This window comes from Colossoma macropomum, unplaced genomic scaffold (assembly GCF_904425465.1).
Source record: "Colossoma macropomum unplaced genomic scaffold, Colossoma_macropomum, whole genome shotgun sequence".
In the NCBI taxonomy this organism is placed as follows: Eukaryota; Metazoa; Chordata; class Actinopteri; order Characiformes; family Serrasalmidae; genus Colossoma; species Colossoma macropomum.
Genome location: NW_023494787.1, coordinates 11927063 through 11944269, shown reverse-complemented (window position 1 = coordinate 11944269; position 17207 = coordinate 11927063). Strand labels below are relative to the sequence as shown.

General features: G+C 37.7%; 1 protein-coding gene across 2 annotated transcripts; it reads right to left on the bottom strand.

Moving 5' to 3' along the window:
• Nucleotides 1-1557: 1557 nt before the first annotated feature.
• st13 (ST13 Hsp70 interacting protein) lies at nt 1558-15621 on the bottom strand. 2 transcript variants are annotated; one of them, XM_036566141.1, is made up of 13 exons: nt 15486-15621; nt 15060-15208; nt 13446-13497; nt 12148-12244; nt 11017-11090; nt 9147-9213; nt 8837-8921; nt 7729-7839; nt 5874-5976; nt 4691-4807; nt 4543-4591; nt 4346-4434; nt 1558-3349 (listed from the first exon to the last, which is right to left on the bottom strand). In XM_036566141.1, exons 2-13 carry the CDS (start codon nt 15167-15169, stop codon nt 3218-3220), a joined length of 1086 nt encoding a protein of 361 aa, XP_036422034.1. In that variant the 5' UTR covers nt 15170-15208; nt 15486-15621; the 3' UTR covers nt 1558-3217. The 2 variants fall into 2 exon arrangements, with proteins under 2 accessions (XP_036422034.1, XP_036422035.1); XM_036566142.1 differs by having other exon boundaries at nt 15060-15205; nt 15486-15612.
• Between the last annotated feature and the right edge of the window lie 1586 nt (nt 15622-17207).

Genomic DNA, 17207 nt, shown 5'->3' with positions numbered 1-17207 from the left:
CCTGTCAGTCTATGTGGTTTATTTTTCAAATGCTTGTTTACCTTATCTTAAAGTGCATACACTGATCAGGCATAACATTTATGACCACCTCCTTGTTTCTGTGCTCACTGTCCATTTTATCAGCTCCACTTACTATATAGGTGCACTTTGTAGTTCTACAATTACAGACTGTAGTCCATCTGTTTGTCTGCATACTTTGTTAGCCCCCTTTTTACCCGGTTCTTCAGTGGTTTGTTGGTTTCAGAACAGAACATCTTAACACGGACCTCCACGGCTGGAATATGAGTCTTTATGACTAACATCCACAAATTAACATGCATGTTAGCATAATTTATCTCAGTGTCTGTTCTGAACATGCTGAGACTAAACATGCCCAAACTTTTTGTACTGGGGCGAAAGCACAGCATTTGTGGTGGGAAGGCCAAAAAGACAAATAAGTGTACAAATAAAGAAGGCAGGTAAGATTAAATATATTTTGTAACAGAAATACATTTTTCAGAGGACAATAAGAATTCAATTAGTGTTACATAAAAACACTGTGCTCTAATTGGTTGAGGGGGTGGGGTAACTTTCTGCCAGGCCAAATCAAAGCTTACCATTAAAGATCCACCAGAGTGCTCCTCCATTCCTTGATGGAATGCTCATTAAGAATAAACTCCCTTGTTTATTTTTATTAATTTAATATATTTTACTTTAAAAAGACAGGACATTTAACTTCTGTGGGCAAATATTTTCAAAATATGTAAGCCTTTTTTGTTCAGAAAGATTTACAGCTTATTTATCTATGTAAATAAATAGCCAATGACCATACAATTTTAAATTATCATTAATAGTTAAGCATTTAAAGATAACCATTGTCACCATTCACTTGTGTTAAGTTTGTTTATCCAGAAAAAAGCAAGAAATTTGATGTAACTGGACCTTTTCAAGTTTTAGTTGAATAACGCTGAGACAAAATAGTGAAATTAATAGCAGAACAAAATAGAGTAACACTTTAATGTAGGGGGACATTAGAATGCCCTTGTAATTCTTTATAGGCTTTATCAAGCCAAATATTTATCAATCACCTGGCTGCTCATTACTATGTAATTAAGCAATAACGAGTTAAGCATTTTCTAGAGCACTTCTGTGTTCTGTTTGTGAGTTGTTGTGACACTGCAAATGAGCTGCTAGTGAGACCCCCTGCTGTGAATATTCATACCTCACCACAAAGATGGCTAAAATAAAACCGATAGCTTTCTTGATATAAAAATGCGTACACTGCCACAGTAAAACAATTTTACAAACAAGAAAAACACTGTTATAAATGTTGACTTTCTTGCTTTAGTTCAGTTCTTGTTTTCATAATATATTCCCTTTACATTAATGAAGAAAAATATGCATAGTACAACTGACGGACTTCATCCACAAAATGCAGAAACTGCATTTTATAGCTACTGCGAAAACATGCTAAAGCAGCACTTTTTCATATCATGGGTTGTATAATTTTCCTCATGTTATGTTCGGTCTTACCTGGTATTGATAGGATGCTTGAAAAACTGATACTTAAAACCCACAGACATTACTGCAACCAAAACCTTTATTGATTGACATTGTTCAACTCCATTTGAGATGCTCATCCTCCTTGATTTGAAGGACAAACACCTTTATCATTTGATTCTCTTCTTTTTTTTGCTTTTAAGAGAGAATAACAGAAAAATAAGAGATCTAGATTACAATGCGGGTAAAGAGAAAACTTTAACAAAGACCTGAGGATGAAAAGGGGTGTGAAATCTCATCAGAAATTACTGTTTCGCCTCTGAAAATCAAAAAGAAACCATTATAGTCAGCCCAGTTCAGCAGAGGAATACAGTGTTATACACGTACGGTGTGTATAAGACCAATTTGAAACCAGTTCTCTTTCCCATGACCCTATAATCCAATAATAGCTGTGAGAACCAGAGAAATCATTTAACAGTCCAATGCATTAATATTTAACAGGTTTATTTTCTGTATATGCAGTTTCAGTAACTCAATCAGTGACTGGACCATGTCAAACACACCTGTGCTGTCTTTGCACCAGCGTATCAGTTTGAGACTTACATCAGTTGCCTTTTATATGTCCTGATGTTCAATCCAGTTCAAGCTCCGCCCACAAATGCATTCTTTCACAGCAACTGCTGCTAGGTTGGACAAGCATTACAGATGGCAAGAATCTCATAATGAGAAACTGTAGCACACAACTATAACTACAGTTTATCAAAATACATTGAGCACATACTACATTAAGAGTACATATTAGTTTCAAGTCGTTGTAAAATCAAGCTAATATTAGGCAGTAAATTTGTTGCTCTTTCTGACTTGCTTACTTTTGAATAGCTACAATAATATAGTCCATCTTGTTAGTGTAGCATTTAAACTGAAGAGTCAACATTATGTAAACAAACACTGTAGCAGTTCATTGTCAATAATTTACACATTTTAACAAAAGAGTACAATAATACGTGCTACAATGTCCCATAAGGTTTTTTGCCAACGCTTTGCAAGCATAGCTAAGAACGAACACATTTATAGGTGAAGCATGGATAGATCAAGTCTATTTGAATCTACTATATTTACTCTGCTGAAGTAAAACAAGGGTCTGTGACAGTGGTTCCCAACTCTGCTCCTTGGACATGTTAGCATTTAACCAGGTCTGACACACCCACTTCAACTCATGTTAATTAGCTGATTAGTTTGATTTGGGGGATATTTTACAAAGCAGAATTTCAGAACTGGGAAACACCGGACTAGTAGAAGTTTAGGATTGGGATTAGGCCTAGACTGGACACTGTGATTGAGATTTGAAGAATCCTGCCGTGACTGGGCCTTCGGCTGCCCCTCAGTGCTAGTGGAGGTATAATGTTATAAAAATGTTCCAGGATCAGTGTGGATTAACACCAAAGTCCTTTCCTACTGTCGTTCCAATGCTTCTACACAGACTTCTCCATCCTAACACACCCGCTCCGCTGCACATAAGGATTGGATTGGTATTAAGCAAGACGGCAGTAACTCCACTTCAACCATGACCTCACCTATCCAGTCAGTCTCTTAGAAGATCAGCAAAAAGGAAGAAAATAAGCCATGAGAGAGAGATATAGAGAGAGAGCTCTGCCTCAGAGCACTGCAAACAACCCCTCACCTATTCACTCATTCAAAACACACACCCCACCCATCCCACTCCTCTGCTTTTAGCTCTCTAAGGCTGTGGGCCGCTGAACTTAGAGCTGAGTTTGTTGATAAGAGCCATGATTTTGGGGTTGCTCTGGTACTTGGCGATGTTGGCTGGGTTCTGAGCCACATCTTGGAATGCTGCCATCACTTCAGGGTCCTGAATGTACACAGACATAACAGTTGAGGACTTGGGAATACTGTCAATAATGTGTAATTTACTTCACCACTTTGGAAACAACCTTTAGTAAACATAGAGGTGGGAATATGGCAAAAAGATATTTTCACAATATTCAATTAACCAAGGCTAATCATGCACTCTTTATGATGAAACAGAGATGGCCTGTTTTTTTTAAGTATTGATGACATTCATAATTTATTTATTAAACCATATAATGTTAGTAGATATTGTCATACTGTCCACTCCTAGTACATATTCTATGTATCTCAATTTTATTAGTGGTTTGGAATTCATGGACAGCCAAAATTCATGCTTAAAGATGGCTGCTAATACTATTTTCAATTATGCAACATATATTTTCTAATATTCATAGAAACAGTAGGTTTTACATAGTCAGAAACAACGCAAGTCTACACATACTAGACACAACCTAATTTGAGGCAAGTGTATGATGATTTAAGCATGCAGTTTGCAGAGTACTAGCTGGTGGGGTATAAGTAGGACTGAGCATCAAATTTCAATAACTATATGATACAGAGCTAATTACTTCTATACTATTGAGCACTGAAACATTGTCATTCAACACCAAATTTCAATATCTTTCAAATTTCAAAGTCTTAGTATCTGTGAAATCTGAACTGCTGATTGGCTGCCTAAAGTATAGTCAAGAAGTATGCTATTAATAGCAGTGCTTCTCAATATACATGGACATTACATTAACGTTTACATTGCAGTAGCCCCATAGCGCTGGTGCAAAACTTGAAAAAAGGCGACTTCAGATGCCCAACATGTCTTGGCTGATCTTCTATATTAGGGGGAAATTATTAATTGTCTTATTGTGGTGTCTTATTGTCTAAATTAATCAACAATTTTTCTTCAACCTGAAACTCCTCATTTTAAAAAAAAAAGCTATCTGAACTGATAAATGTTCCTAAAAATGTTAAAATGTATATCATTGGTCTGCAAACTCCTTACCTTCATGGCCATCAGCACTTCAGGGTCGTTAAAGAGCTCCTGCAGGCCGGGCATCCCAAATGGAGCGCCTCCAGGGAAACCAGCGCCACCTACAGAATGATGATGAGCCATGAACTTAACATTGGTTTGCCACCGTTTAATATCTAGCTGAAAATCTCACTCCCAGACAAAGAAGATATTCCAGAAAACATGAGTACCTGGGAATCCTCCGTGTGCTCCACCTGCCTGCTCCCTGGCTTCCTGCTCCTACACACACACACACACACACACACACTTGCATTAGCTAGACTGTACATTTCTAGATCAATTTCTATAGATTTCTTGTTTCACTCCTATGTCTCTTACCCTCTGTGCTCTCTCATGCTCTTCTCTCGCTTTTTTCACTCTTTCTTTCCTGTCTCTGATCTCTCTCTCCTCTCGTTTGCGCTGATATTTACGCCGGTGCTCCAGGATCTTGTTGGCCTGTGAGGACACACGTCAAGTTAGCTCAGTCCACAGACATACGCACACACACAGATTTTAATCTGGGAGGAAATTCAGGTCAACGTAAGAATGGAGGAACTTGGGTGTAAAAAATAAAAGTAAACAAACACTGGGGCTAGTTTTTCCTGAGAACCAATGTCAGGTAAGACTGGTTCTAGACCAAATGACAGTTCCAGTATTGGTGATAACAATTACTCAAAAATATAATTATGAACATTTATACTATGGCTTCTATATTTTAAATATATTCATGGGAATTACTCGGAAAACCATTAACTTAAATGTGCGGATGGCATTTTTCACATAGAAGCAAATACAGTTGTATTTAAAGCTAATTAACCAGTTGTTGTACAGTAGTTAGCTAGTGAATGTATGTAATTCTGTGACAGCATGAGCTGCTCAATGTTCAATAGCCTGCTAAATGTGTCTAATTAACTGACAAATCACTCACAGTGCGTTTACATGCACTGTGCACAACCATGCGTAATTATCCATACAGACTTTACTTCTTTTTGAATCTCTAGCCATATTTGTTCTTTTTCTTTCTGCTCACATGGGTATGACACTACAAGTTAGCTGCTGCCCTCTTCAGGTTAAGTCATTAAATCACTCTACACCTTTTTTAGGAAAAAAAGGTTCTGTACAGGTATATTACCGTTCAAGTTACAGACCCTCAAAGGTACAACTGTGTAACATCAATAAGTTTCAGGGCGAAAGTACATATTTGTACTTTTTCATAACTTGTTTTAAATGTTTTATGTTTTTTAATGTTTTAAAACAGAACAGTAAAATAAATAAATAAGGGGTTCACAGGGTGTGTGGAGTCAATACAGCTTAGAAAATAAAACTGCAATGCAATATGGTACCTTAAGTGTACCACCACAGTGACAGTTTAGTATCCTTTTTGAAATATTTGTTGACGATTTATTTGTCAACATTACCAATAATTGTTTCAGCCCTAATTTATACACTTTAAAAGTTAGCTAAGGTTGTATTGTATTTAATAACTGTATGTATGTGTGAGACAGGGTGTGCATGTACATACTTTGGGCTGAACTTCCTTCAGCATGGCACTGGCATCTTCATCATAGTCTAGTTTGCAGGCTGTAGCCAAATCTTTAGCTGCATCCTCCCAATGACCGAGCAACCTGAGACAGAGACAGACAGACAGAGAGAGAGAGAGAGAGAGAGAATATAAGAGAAAATGAGGTAACTTTCACCATAGCATTTTTATTTATATTTTATTCATCTTTAAGCTATTCTTTCTATATTGTGATTATGGTTTATCTACATATACAATTCCATATTTTATTTTTCTATGAACCATTTCTATGTTAAATACCACTTCACAGTGTGTGTACTGTTACAAAGTGTTTATGAATGGTTTAGAATTAGTTTATTCATTATTATTAGGTTATAGCACCTTAAAAAGCAGTTATGATACATTTATAAAGTGACCTGTTATATGTGATGAATGTGACATGTATAACGCTGACTGTTCATTTCAATTATTATTATTGTTATTATTATTTTATTATTATTATTATTATTATTATTACTAGATGGAGTAATAGTCAGGGTAGCCACACAAAATCAAAATTTATTACAATCAAATTCAGCGCTTTTTAATAACATTTACTCCTCTGCATAATAAAAATAACATTTCCACTGCAAAAAGCACACTTACATATAGCATGTATTACATATCTATTTCATGCTTTGAGACTGAACAATCCTTACAAGGTTCTTTCAGTTTGTTATCAGCTCTGCTGTCTTCTAGTCTTCTATCAGCAGTCAGTTTAGGCCTTAGCACCACTGCCGGCTGGATATTGCAATATACTTCAATATACACATGATCCAGTTTTCAATATGGTCTTTTGGTATCATCTTACAATTTAATTAGAGATTTCACAATTTGTTCGTTGCCTTTTTGATCTGCTAGTTAGGTAGGATTATGTTACTCTGCCAATTAATACTACAATGAACCGATTTGCATGATGTGACATTCTGGACTGATATGTTTTGTTTTTCACCCTGCTATTTCAAAATGAGTTTGACTTTTTTAGTTTGTTTAATATATGCTTATGTTCAAATTTGATTGATGTGATTATTTGTCTTCTAGTTACTTTAATATGCAGTTAAATCACTTCATTTTTTATCATACACTTTGAACTGATAGTTTTAGGTTTTATTGGACTTCTTATGTGAAAAAAACATCTTATAGGCTAGTGAATATGCTTCAGTTTCATACGGCTCTAATGCGCACACAGCAGCTAGTCCTTTGTCTCATCGTTGAACTCGCTAGCCAGAAATGGTGCACGTGGCTGGTGAAGTACTTTGGAATTTGACAGTAAAAAACTTTGCAGGAGTGTATTTGGTAAACGGTTTTGGGAGCGTGTTGGTTGCAGCAAGCGACAGAACACATTCTCTAGTCGCATGCTCACATTTTACACGGCCATGTTTAGACAAAATGCGGCTAGTTAAACACACTGAAAACGCTGGAGCTGCACATATTACACAGTTTGAGCTTCCTCTTTAAAACAGTTCAACACTGCAGACATTTAAACTGCTTTGTTACATTCTGAAAACACTCCTCACCACTGTAGGTTGAGAATGACATCTGTTTATGACGCCTCTATCACTGCAGATTAAACAGTGCAAAAACGAACTAGAAAAAAAACCCTTTTTTTCCCGATATCTGATCAAATAAAATATGCCTGGACCTCCTTAAATTAATATCTCTAATAGTCAAAAAATAATACATTTCCAGACGTTTTATAAACTCAAATTTTCATATATTGTAGACCTTTTTAAAGGATCCATTTTAACCTTGTTATCACTTTTTTTTTACTTTATATCTCCTGTTATAAGCTATACCTGCTATAACTGCTCTTCCTCACCTGTGGGCTTTCCCTCTCCACTTGTACGGTTGTGCTGAGTCTGGGTTGATGTCAATGGCTCTGTCACAGTCCCGGATTGCAGCGTTGGGCTTCTGCATCTTAATGTATACACTGAGATGCACAAACATAGACAAATTATCATCATATAACATTTATTATGAAATTAGGGTTGAGTATACTAGAAAGCATACTGATCAGGAAATAATTACAGTAGTTGAGAAAAAATGTATTAAACAGTGTACAGGCATTCAGCAGGATAACTGCAACTTAAAATAGTTAAAAAACAATATTACTCGTGTTGTGGTACTGGGCAGCATATCAGTTTAAATCCTTCGTCAGGTATGAGTTTTGTCATAACCCATACACTGGTACGCCACAAGTAAGCACAGGTGATGTAAAAGCAGTGCAGACCACATTAATGTTAGCCTGTTTATAGAGCAGCTGAGTCATGGATGTTTCAGCCATGCTTCAAATGAAAATGAAAACAGCAGCAGATCACCTCCTGCTGTTTAGCCTGTTGCATCTGAAGTAGTCCACTTTGTTTTCAAGGCAGTGGACATAAAGCGATAGCCAGTCTTTTGAGATTAGCCTTAATCTAACATGGACACCAGAGTGGTCACCACACTTCTGCTGCCTGAGAAGCAGCCTGATTTGGTCAGCTGTATCAGACAACTGCGGTGCCTTGTGCGCGAAGCAAACCATGGACCAGCTGAAACTGATAGTAAGACTGAGTGTAATATTTTCCAAATTCCAGCACTGTCTGACAGTCTTTAGGAATTTGACAAAGCCGAAGCTGAATTTGAATTTTTCATTCCACCTTAAATTATGTAGCAGTTGCATTTATGTGCCTGTGCAGGTACCAAAACCAAAATTCGTATGTGAAACAACATTTAACACCATTTGAACTAGTATTAGTAATGAATACTGACATGGGTTTATCTACATAACGTTCGGTTTTGTTTTTTAGTACTTTGCACAATAAAAATATTTCTGATGTGCTTAGCTGTTTGTTTTTATTAAAACACGAAGGGACATCCTAGAAAAATACTGAGAACAAAGCAGCCTCATACACCTAGTTGTAAAGTGACAGCAGGCAGTTGGCTGTTACCTGGCTCTCTTGGCATAGAGGATGGCTGATCTGGGGTTCAGTTTGATGGCTTCAGTGAACAAACCCAGAGCTTTCTGTAGCTCCCCTGCACAAACCAGCACACATGAACACAAACACACAGAACTGTACTTTACAATACATCCTGTGGATCACAATACAGTCAGTTTTCTTACTTTCTACTGCTACTGCATTCAAAGCGTTGTAAAATCAGGTTACTTTTTTACACTGAAACATAATCTGTATCTCCTACCCAAAACATGACGTGTGGAAGTTCAAACTGCAGCTTTACCTCCACCTACTGTTCCCTCACCTTCTCCCAGAGCTCCAATAGCCTCCACTTTCTTCTCATTGGCCTGGTCGATCATCTCATCTGTCACCTAAAAGCAGCATTACCTTCTATTTAAAGAGATCACTTTCACCAAACAAAAAACAATAGACTGTGTTATATTCCCCCCAATTTCCCCAGTAAATGAACAACTAGCCCAAACATCAAATTTACAGTTTCATTCCTTAACAATCAGTCAACGCATGTTTGGTCTCTGAAGTTTGCTTTTTTCAGTTCTGCACTACAGCTATGAGGCTAATGTAGCTAGCAAATAATAAAAGGTTATATCTTACAATTATCATAATGCAAACTACACACCTAAGTCATCAAACAGCTGTCTGAAGGCCTTACATCATATTACATAAAAATCAGTGATGAACCATGACTATTAGAGCTAAGACTTCAATTCCATAAATATCAAAACTCTGTCAAAAGCACTAAGCTAACAGTGATTCACAACATTTTTGGCAGTTCCAGATCAAACACAGACAACTGAAGCTTCCAAAACATATTCCATGTTTCAGTTGAAGTTTGTGACTCAGTACAGTGACTCAGTAGAGAGGCCTGGTATAGAGGCTGCTATAGCGTCATCTTTCATTTTTAACAACCCTTTGATTAGACTGCTCACGGTCACAAACTTATCTAGGACTTCCAGAAGGCCCAAAGTGATGTTTTTCTGACACAATTGGTCCTGCCTATTGGAAATCAAACTGTGATTGGTTGATTCTTCTGTCACTTCGTAATTATACTGGCAGTTACTCTAATGCAGGAAGCCTTCTCTTATCTCCCAATAGGAGAGTTTTCCTAGCTATATCTACCTAAATACCATGGAGAAAAATCTTGACAGGCCAGTTTTCTACTTGGCATTTAAAGAATTCAACCCTTTTGTTTTAATCCAGGAATTAACAATGAAACAAGAGTAACTGTGTAATACTTGCAGAGTTTAAATAGAAGCATTATTCTAGTGAAGATAAATGAATAAAAATTGCATAAATGTATTAGGCCTTCTCTGAAGGCCCTGAGTGTTCCTCTCTGTCAAAAATGGAAAAAAGTAAGACAAAATTCAGGCGTTAAACTGGCTACTACTAATGAAATTAGCCTCTCCTACATACCATTTTTAAATAGACAGCAGTTTTAGGAATAAATCTGAGGTTTAGAATATTCTATTAGTCATAAAAAGTAAAAAAAGAAAACTGAATAGTAAATAAGGATTTCTCACATGCAAATTAGCTTCTCTCCAAAGTTGTACGTTTTCAGCTCAGAAGCTGAGATAAGCTGCCTGAACTCTACTCTCCACCAGAGGGCAGTATAGAGCTAGCCATTTTGGTCAGAGTTTCTAATGGAGGTTAACATAGTTAGCTAACAAGTAATGGAAGCTTACGTTCTATCATTTATCATTGTGCAAACTACATGCTGAATTTAACATAATGGGGGAAAAAAAAGTCTGAAAACGTGGCCTGTGAAAAGGTTATAGCACATAACTTTCCAAATATGTTAAAGAGTCATTCAAACATCTGCATACAATTGTAAGCAAGTCTGTTTAGGATGACTGCACATCGCTTGAGGAAAGTGTATTATAATTTGGGCATGCAGTTTGCATTATGCTAAGCGGTGGAGCATAATCTATTACTTGTTAGCTACATTAGCCTAGTAGCTCCAGTGAAAATATATTAAGCAAACTTCAGATGCCAAACATGTCCTGACTGATTATCTAAACTTGGAGTAAAAAAATGGTACATATATTAACACAGTCACACACACAAACACAGAGATAGTTGTGTCCCAGAGAGTATTGACCCCGTGTGTGATTTACTGATCCACAGTGGTTCTGCTTCTAACGATGTGGAGTGATTACCTCCAGGTTTTCATAGTCTCCCATCTCCTGAACATCATCTGTGTCTGGCTCTATCACTCCTTCCATGTCAATCTCTGCAGGGAGACACAGTTTCATTTAACACAATCACAGCTGCGTTCTGTAAGTGCTAAACCGCTGAGGCTGATGCTCAGCCTCTCTGTGTGTATGACTATGAATCTACAGAGTGCATTTTCCTTCATCAAACTAAGAGAACATCTGACTGTAATGCTGCATTAAACTAAACTAGAGCTCATAATTCTGAATTTCCCTCCTCTGACTAACAAAATCCACAGAAAACACCTCATCTGAGAATTCCTATTCCTAAGCTTGGGAAAGTGTTATAAAATCAGCTTAAGCTCATGCTTGCATTGTAAAAAGCAACAAATTGCACACTGCATGCAAGAGGAACCACTAAAATAAAACACCTGATGCAGGTGCAGCATGAAATTTGTGCACTGACCCATTGAGCTTTACACTCTATAATATTAACCGTAAGATTCAAAGCTTTGAGAACATAAATGCAACACAAACTTTAACATTGTCTGTTAATGTCAGTTGGCTAGCTTGTTGCTAACAATGCTAGCTTTTGTGGAGGTCCACTTTTTTTCCCCTACTACTACAAAATAAATGTGCTGCTAATTTCTGATACCTTTCTTTAGCTACATTAGAAATCATCAATATTTAAAAAAAACAAAAAAACAGCAAATGGTTTAATTCAGATGAAGTGCAGTCAACAATGCTACAAGACAGCTTACTGAGGCATATACAAGTGCAACACTTTATGCGCACAACTTCCCAAATTTCACAGATTTTTAGCAGCAGCTCATGCCACAATAATGCGTGTCAAGAACTGAATGTTAAAACAGGCCAACTACACAGACATTACACTCCTGATGTGCTGCTACAAGATGAGGAATGCATGCTCTGATGGAAAGGACCACCACATTTCAGACCACCATAAAATATTCGTTCCTGAAACAGCGGCATCATGCTCACTGGTGACTACAAGCTTACATTCACCGTTAGTGATATTACCATATGCTTGTTAAAAGTAACACAGGTCCAGCTGTGACAGGGTGAAGGGTGCACTGATGGAAAAAGCCCTTAGAGGAAAGAGAGGTGTCCAGATACCTAATTCACTCTCCTCGCTCTCTGAGGGCGGGGAAGGCTCGGCCTGTGGGGGCGGGGCTGTTGTGGGAGGTGGCCCTGCATCACATGGACAGCTTCCCTGTGAAGAAATGAACACAAATGTCATGTGAGGTCCTGCAGCATTCGCATAAGAGAACACACTGAAGTAAGCAATTTTGTACGGTAACGTTACGCAGCTCGGCTAATAACTCTGTGACAGCAGCCACATTGTGCTTCAGGCGACACAGTGCATCAAGGGTGCTCTGAGTCCACTAGGGTACTTTGTGTGCACACAAGATTGTACTGGATGTTCTTTAGGGCTAAAACTGTATACATTTTGATTGGGTTTTTTTGTGCATAATTGGGAAACTCCAGATGCCTTTAGTATTACGTTAAAATTTCATGATGAACCGACAAATAGAAATGTTCCAAAATGACCTAAATAAAGTGTGTAATGGCATTAACATTCAATACAGAGTAAGAACGTCATTTCCTTCTCCTGAAAAGCTACGGTTTTGCAGATATGAGGTTTGGTGCCGACAGACAGTAGGGACATCGAGGACGGTATCTTTTGTTTCAAAGAGAGGCAGCCATAAGGCCTTTTAATATCAAGTCCCAACACTGTCCTTCACATCAGCGCTCTTGGCAGCTCATAGTATTTTAAAGCTTGGAGGTGATCCAGAGCCTCAAACTCCTCACAGTACAGCTATCTGTGACGTTTTCAATTTCTGAATTTCTAATAGATAGTCTGGTTCCATTGACTTACATTAAAAGTAGAGTAGGTTTTTTACCTCTCTTGTAAAGTTACCATTTTGGACACAGAAGGTTTTCTTCCAACAACAGCGATATGTTTTGTTCAATATTATACACAAATGGCAGACTCTGAAAAATATCTGTGTAAAATGATCCATGTGTGAATGTATCGCTGATACAGCCTTTGCTGTTTTACGAGGGTCTCTCATTTATCATCTTCTGTGTAAACCACCCTCAAATCTGGATGCAGCCTATCAGAGCAAAGTGGGCTCTGATAGAGTGTGAGGAGCTTGTGCTATACAGACAAACATACTTAAATGCTTTTAATTTATCAGTTACAAACTGTAGGGGTTGTGATTTTTTTGGGTTATTTTGTTAGAGGGTGGCACAGTGGCCGCTGAAAAAGTTCTATTGACGAGCTTTCATTTATCTGAACCAAACCAATCTATATAAAATATAATTACTGTAGCATGAGTTTTAACATTCTTAACTCACATGAAAAAATCTCAGAATTAAAAATCATATAAAACTTGAAAAAAACTATTCACCTTGCATGAGGAGCTGTCATTTTGGGTCGCTGATGGAAGGGTGGCTCCCAGACTGAACGCAAAAGAGCAAAAGTACATTTGATGATGAGTCAGTGCATTAAGTGCCAGCACAGAGAGGGTTACACACTAATACATGTTGAAATGCACAGTTGCCAGCATGCTGTACCAACAGATGGGCTACTGGAACTTTCTAGCTCGATGAGTCGACTGATGCAGGGGGGCGTGACAGCAAACACACACACACACACACACACACACACACACACACACACACACACACACGTGGTTGTTTTGATGTTCTTCTGTTTGAGTATGTAAATGGTTCTTGTGTTCCACCTAACCTGAACTTCGGCAACCAAAAGATCAACTCTGGCCTTTTACTTTCTCTGATAACAGCTGCAGATTTTTTTTTGAGAATTCCTTTCTATAGAAATTGCCAGAGTTCACAGGGATGGTGATAGGAATCAGACATCTGAAGACTCTAAAAGCCACCTCACAGAAAGTTATTACACAAAATGACCATGAAAACATTGCCTGATGAAATAGCCTTATGCTTTCATTTTTCTTTTTTAAATACATTAATGGCTTAATGGATTAGTTAAATAAGTTATTCTTTACTTCTATATTATCGTTATCAACATTGTATACAAAGATGGGGAGAACTTGTGCAAGTTGACTGGATGTTTTGGATAGTAAATAAAATGGCTACATTTACATCGTAGACCTCATAACCTCTGGTTACTATCACCATCACTATTTTTTTTAAGAAAGCAGTTCAATGCACTGTTCAAGTTTCAAAAAGTGATATTCACTCTCTACTCCATACTATCAATGTATTGAAATGCACTGCAAAAACATCGCATTTTTAACTTGTTTCTGTGATGTCACAACTCATGCATATATACACCTACTCACAGCCTACAGCAGCTTAGCTCTGCCCATTAACATTTAAGTTGTAAAGAGAGTTCCATCCCAGACTGCTTTTTAATAATGTGCACAGCCAATCAGAGCACAGGCAGTTTACATTTTTCAGTCTTAAAGGCACAGTAACAAAAAAAAGCCTGTTTACTTTTGAGGTATGGAAATTATGAAATTGTAAAAATTAAATATGACCATTTTCGGTACATGAAGCTACAGAAATGTTATAAGTGGACCAAAAATAGAAAAAAAAAAAAAATAGAAGGAAAATGTAGAAAATGGGCCCTTTAAATATCTACAGTGAAGCATTTCACATCAAACCATTCTGAATGACTTCTTGTTTACATCTCAGGGAATTATGAATCCATACTTTTGCAAACAAGTGGAACTGCTCTTTAATCTACATAGAAAATATATTTCAAAAGATTTTTTTTTAACTCGTTTCCGAATTCATCGGATGTGATGTTTAAAATCAACGTACATGACATAATGTGCCTCATTCACTCTCATACAGTAAAAAAATATACACACATTCATAATTTATCACATTCCTTCACTTTCAGCACCTTACACAACTCCCACCACTTCCTACACAGTAAACCCAGCAGTGGGAGCCACATGGCGCAGAGCAGAGGGGGCAGATCAGCCAGATCAGTGCTCAGAGCGGTTAGTGAGTGTGTGTGTTTGTGGGTTTACCCCTGGAGCCAGGTCCGAAAGAAGCCCATCTCAGGCAGGTGCAGCACGGCGGGATTATCCGTGCACAGCTGCACAAAAGCCTTCAACTCGGCCACTTTCCGCGGGTCCATAATCCCAACAGGAGCGAGCAAACACGGCCTTTAAACCTGCTGGAGGCACACGAGGGACACCAGGCACTGCGTTAGCATTGGCAAGGCTACACTACTTCCATCCAGTCTGCACTAACTCCAGTACAAATCAGCACAAAGCTGCCCCAGTGACCCAAGATCCCCGGGATTATAATCGCACCCGATGGAAGCTTCTAGAATAAACGCGCCACTTGCTGCTTTCGCTTCAGTGTGAGCGCTCATGATAAACTAGTCAAAGCACAGCCGCATGTGGACGCGTTCACTAAACAATCGCACTGTAATCCTGTGATCGTGCTACCTGGATTAAAGGTTGCAGTATTATGGCTCCTTTTCTCCCGCACAGACTCCAACTAGCAGATCGCAGCAACAACAACCCAACTCCGCATTCAGCAGCGTTGCCGTTTTTCAGACAGGCGAGCGCCGGGCTTCAAAAGTGAGGAGGGTCTAATTGCTGGGCGTTTCCAGAGCCGGTTTAAGGGCAGAGCCATGTAGAGAGTCTACGGGGAGCCTGGTTTCCTCCTATTTCCCCCGTTGTATTAACAATATGACTGCAAAACGCCAGAGGGCGCCCGCCAGCGAGTCATCAATGAATGGGCATAAATGAAGCTGAACGGCTAAAAACGAAAAATTAAAACACTTTCTTATCACTTGCCCAGAATTTTCCTTTCATTTTAGAAAGTAGTAGGATGTATGTAAGTAAAAAGGTAAAGGAAACTTACCTATATTTTTCCATTTTTCTACAGCAAACGGGTTTTGGGCAGGAGGACGCTAGCATTACTGCTATTGAGTGCTGATTGGGTGGCGAACAGAGCAGCTTATTGGCTGTTCGCGCTCACAGACGTCATGCACGTACATGAGGCGCCCTTTTAAACCCCTGTAACGAGTTCAAAGGCTTTTAAAGTGTAACAGCGGTGTTAAAATATTTTATGCTGTTCTGTGATCAGGAAATTTATATACTATTTTACATTAAAATTGTTTAAGCATTTATAAAGGAAAAAATGAAACCTACTACGCACGTTAGGGATCATAAAACCGCGAGACAGTACTCTATACAAATCATCAGAAGCTATACATTCGCACATATTTGTTTTTAAATGCCAGATGCTTATTAGGTAAATATGTAGAAACAATGCCAATTTAGAATAACTAACGTCTTTAGTTATTTTTGCCATTGAGTGGACTCCGGTAATGAAAGAATCCATTTTGCGGACATATCGGCCAATGAAAGAAAAGGGGGCGTTGCCGATGTGGGCGTTCTTGTTTTACGAAAACGCCTTTCATTGCAGTTTGACAAACGTAGGCATTTAGCAGCGTTACTGTTTTAGACAGGCGGGCGCCGGGCTGCAAAATTACGCCAGTACGAAAGAGAGGCTGTGCTCTATTGTAATGTGCTCGCTCTTATGCCCTAATCCCTACTCTGCTCCCTACTTCCTTCACACAGATAGATAGATAGATAGATAGATAGATAGATAGATAGATAGATAGAACTTTTTATTGATCCCAAACGGAAATGCAATGTTACAGTAGTAAGACATTTAATTGCACATAAACTTACATATATTAGGCAGAAATAAAAATAGAAATAAATTTGGCACAAATAAAAAGGACATAACTCAGAGTAAACTAGGAATAAAAGTATATCTATTTGTATATTAAATAGCATATAAGATTTTTGTATTTATGCTGTATTTGTGCTGTTGTTTTGCTATGACCACTGAATATTGTAACCGAATATATGTGTGTGTGTGTTTGTGTGTATATATATATATATATATATATATATATATATATATATATATATATATATATATATATACGATAGTTTATATATATCTTGGAAAACCTGTGATGTCACATATAAACTCATAAAAATTATGTATATGTATGTATATATATATATATATATATATATATATATACGTATGATTTTTATGAGTTTATATATGACATCACAGGTTTTCCAAAGGTGCATAAGTAATCTATCTATCTATCTATCTATCTATCTAATACAAAATGTCCA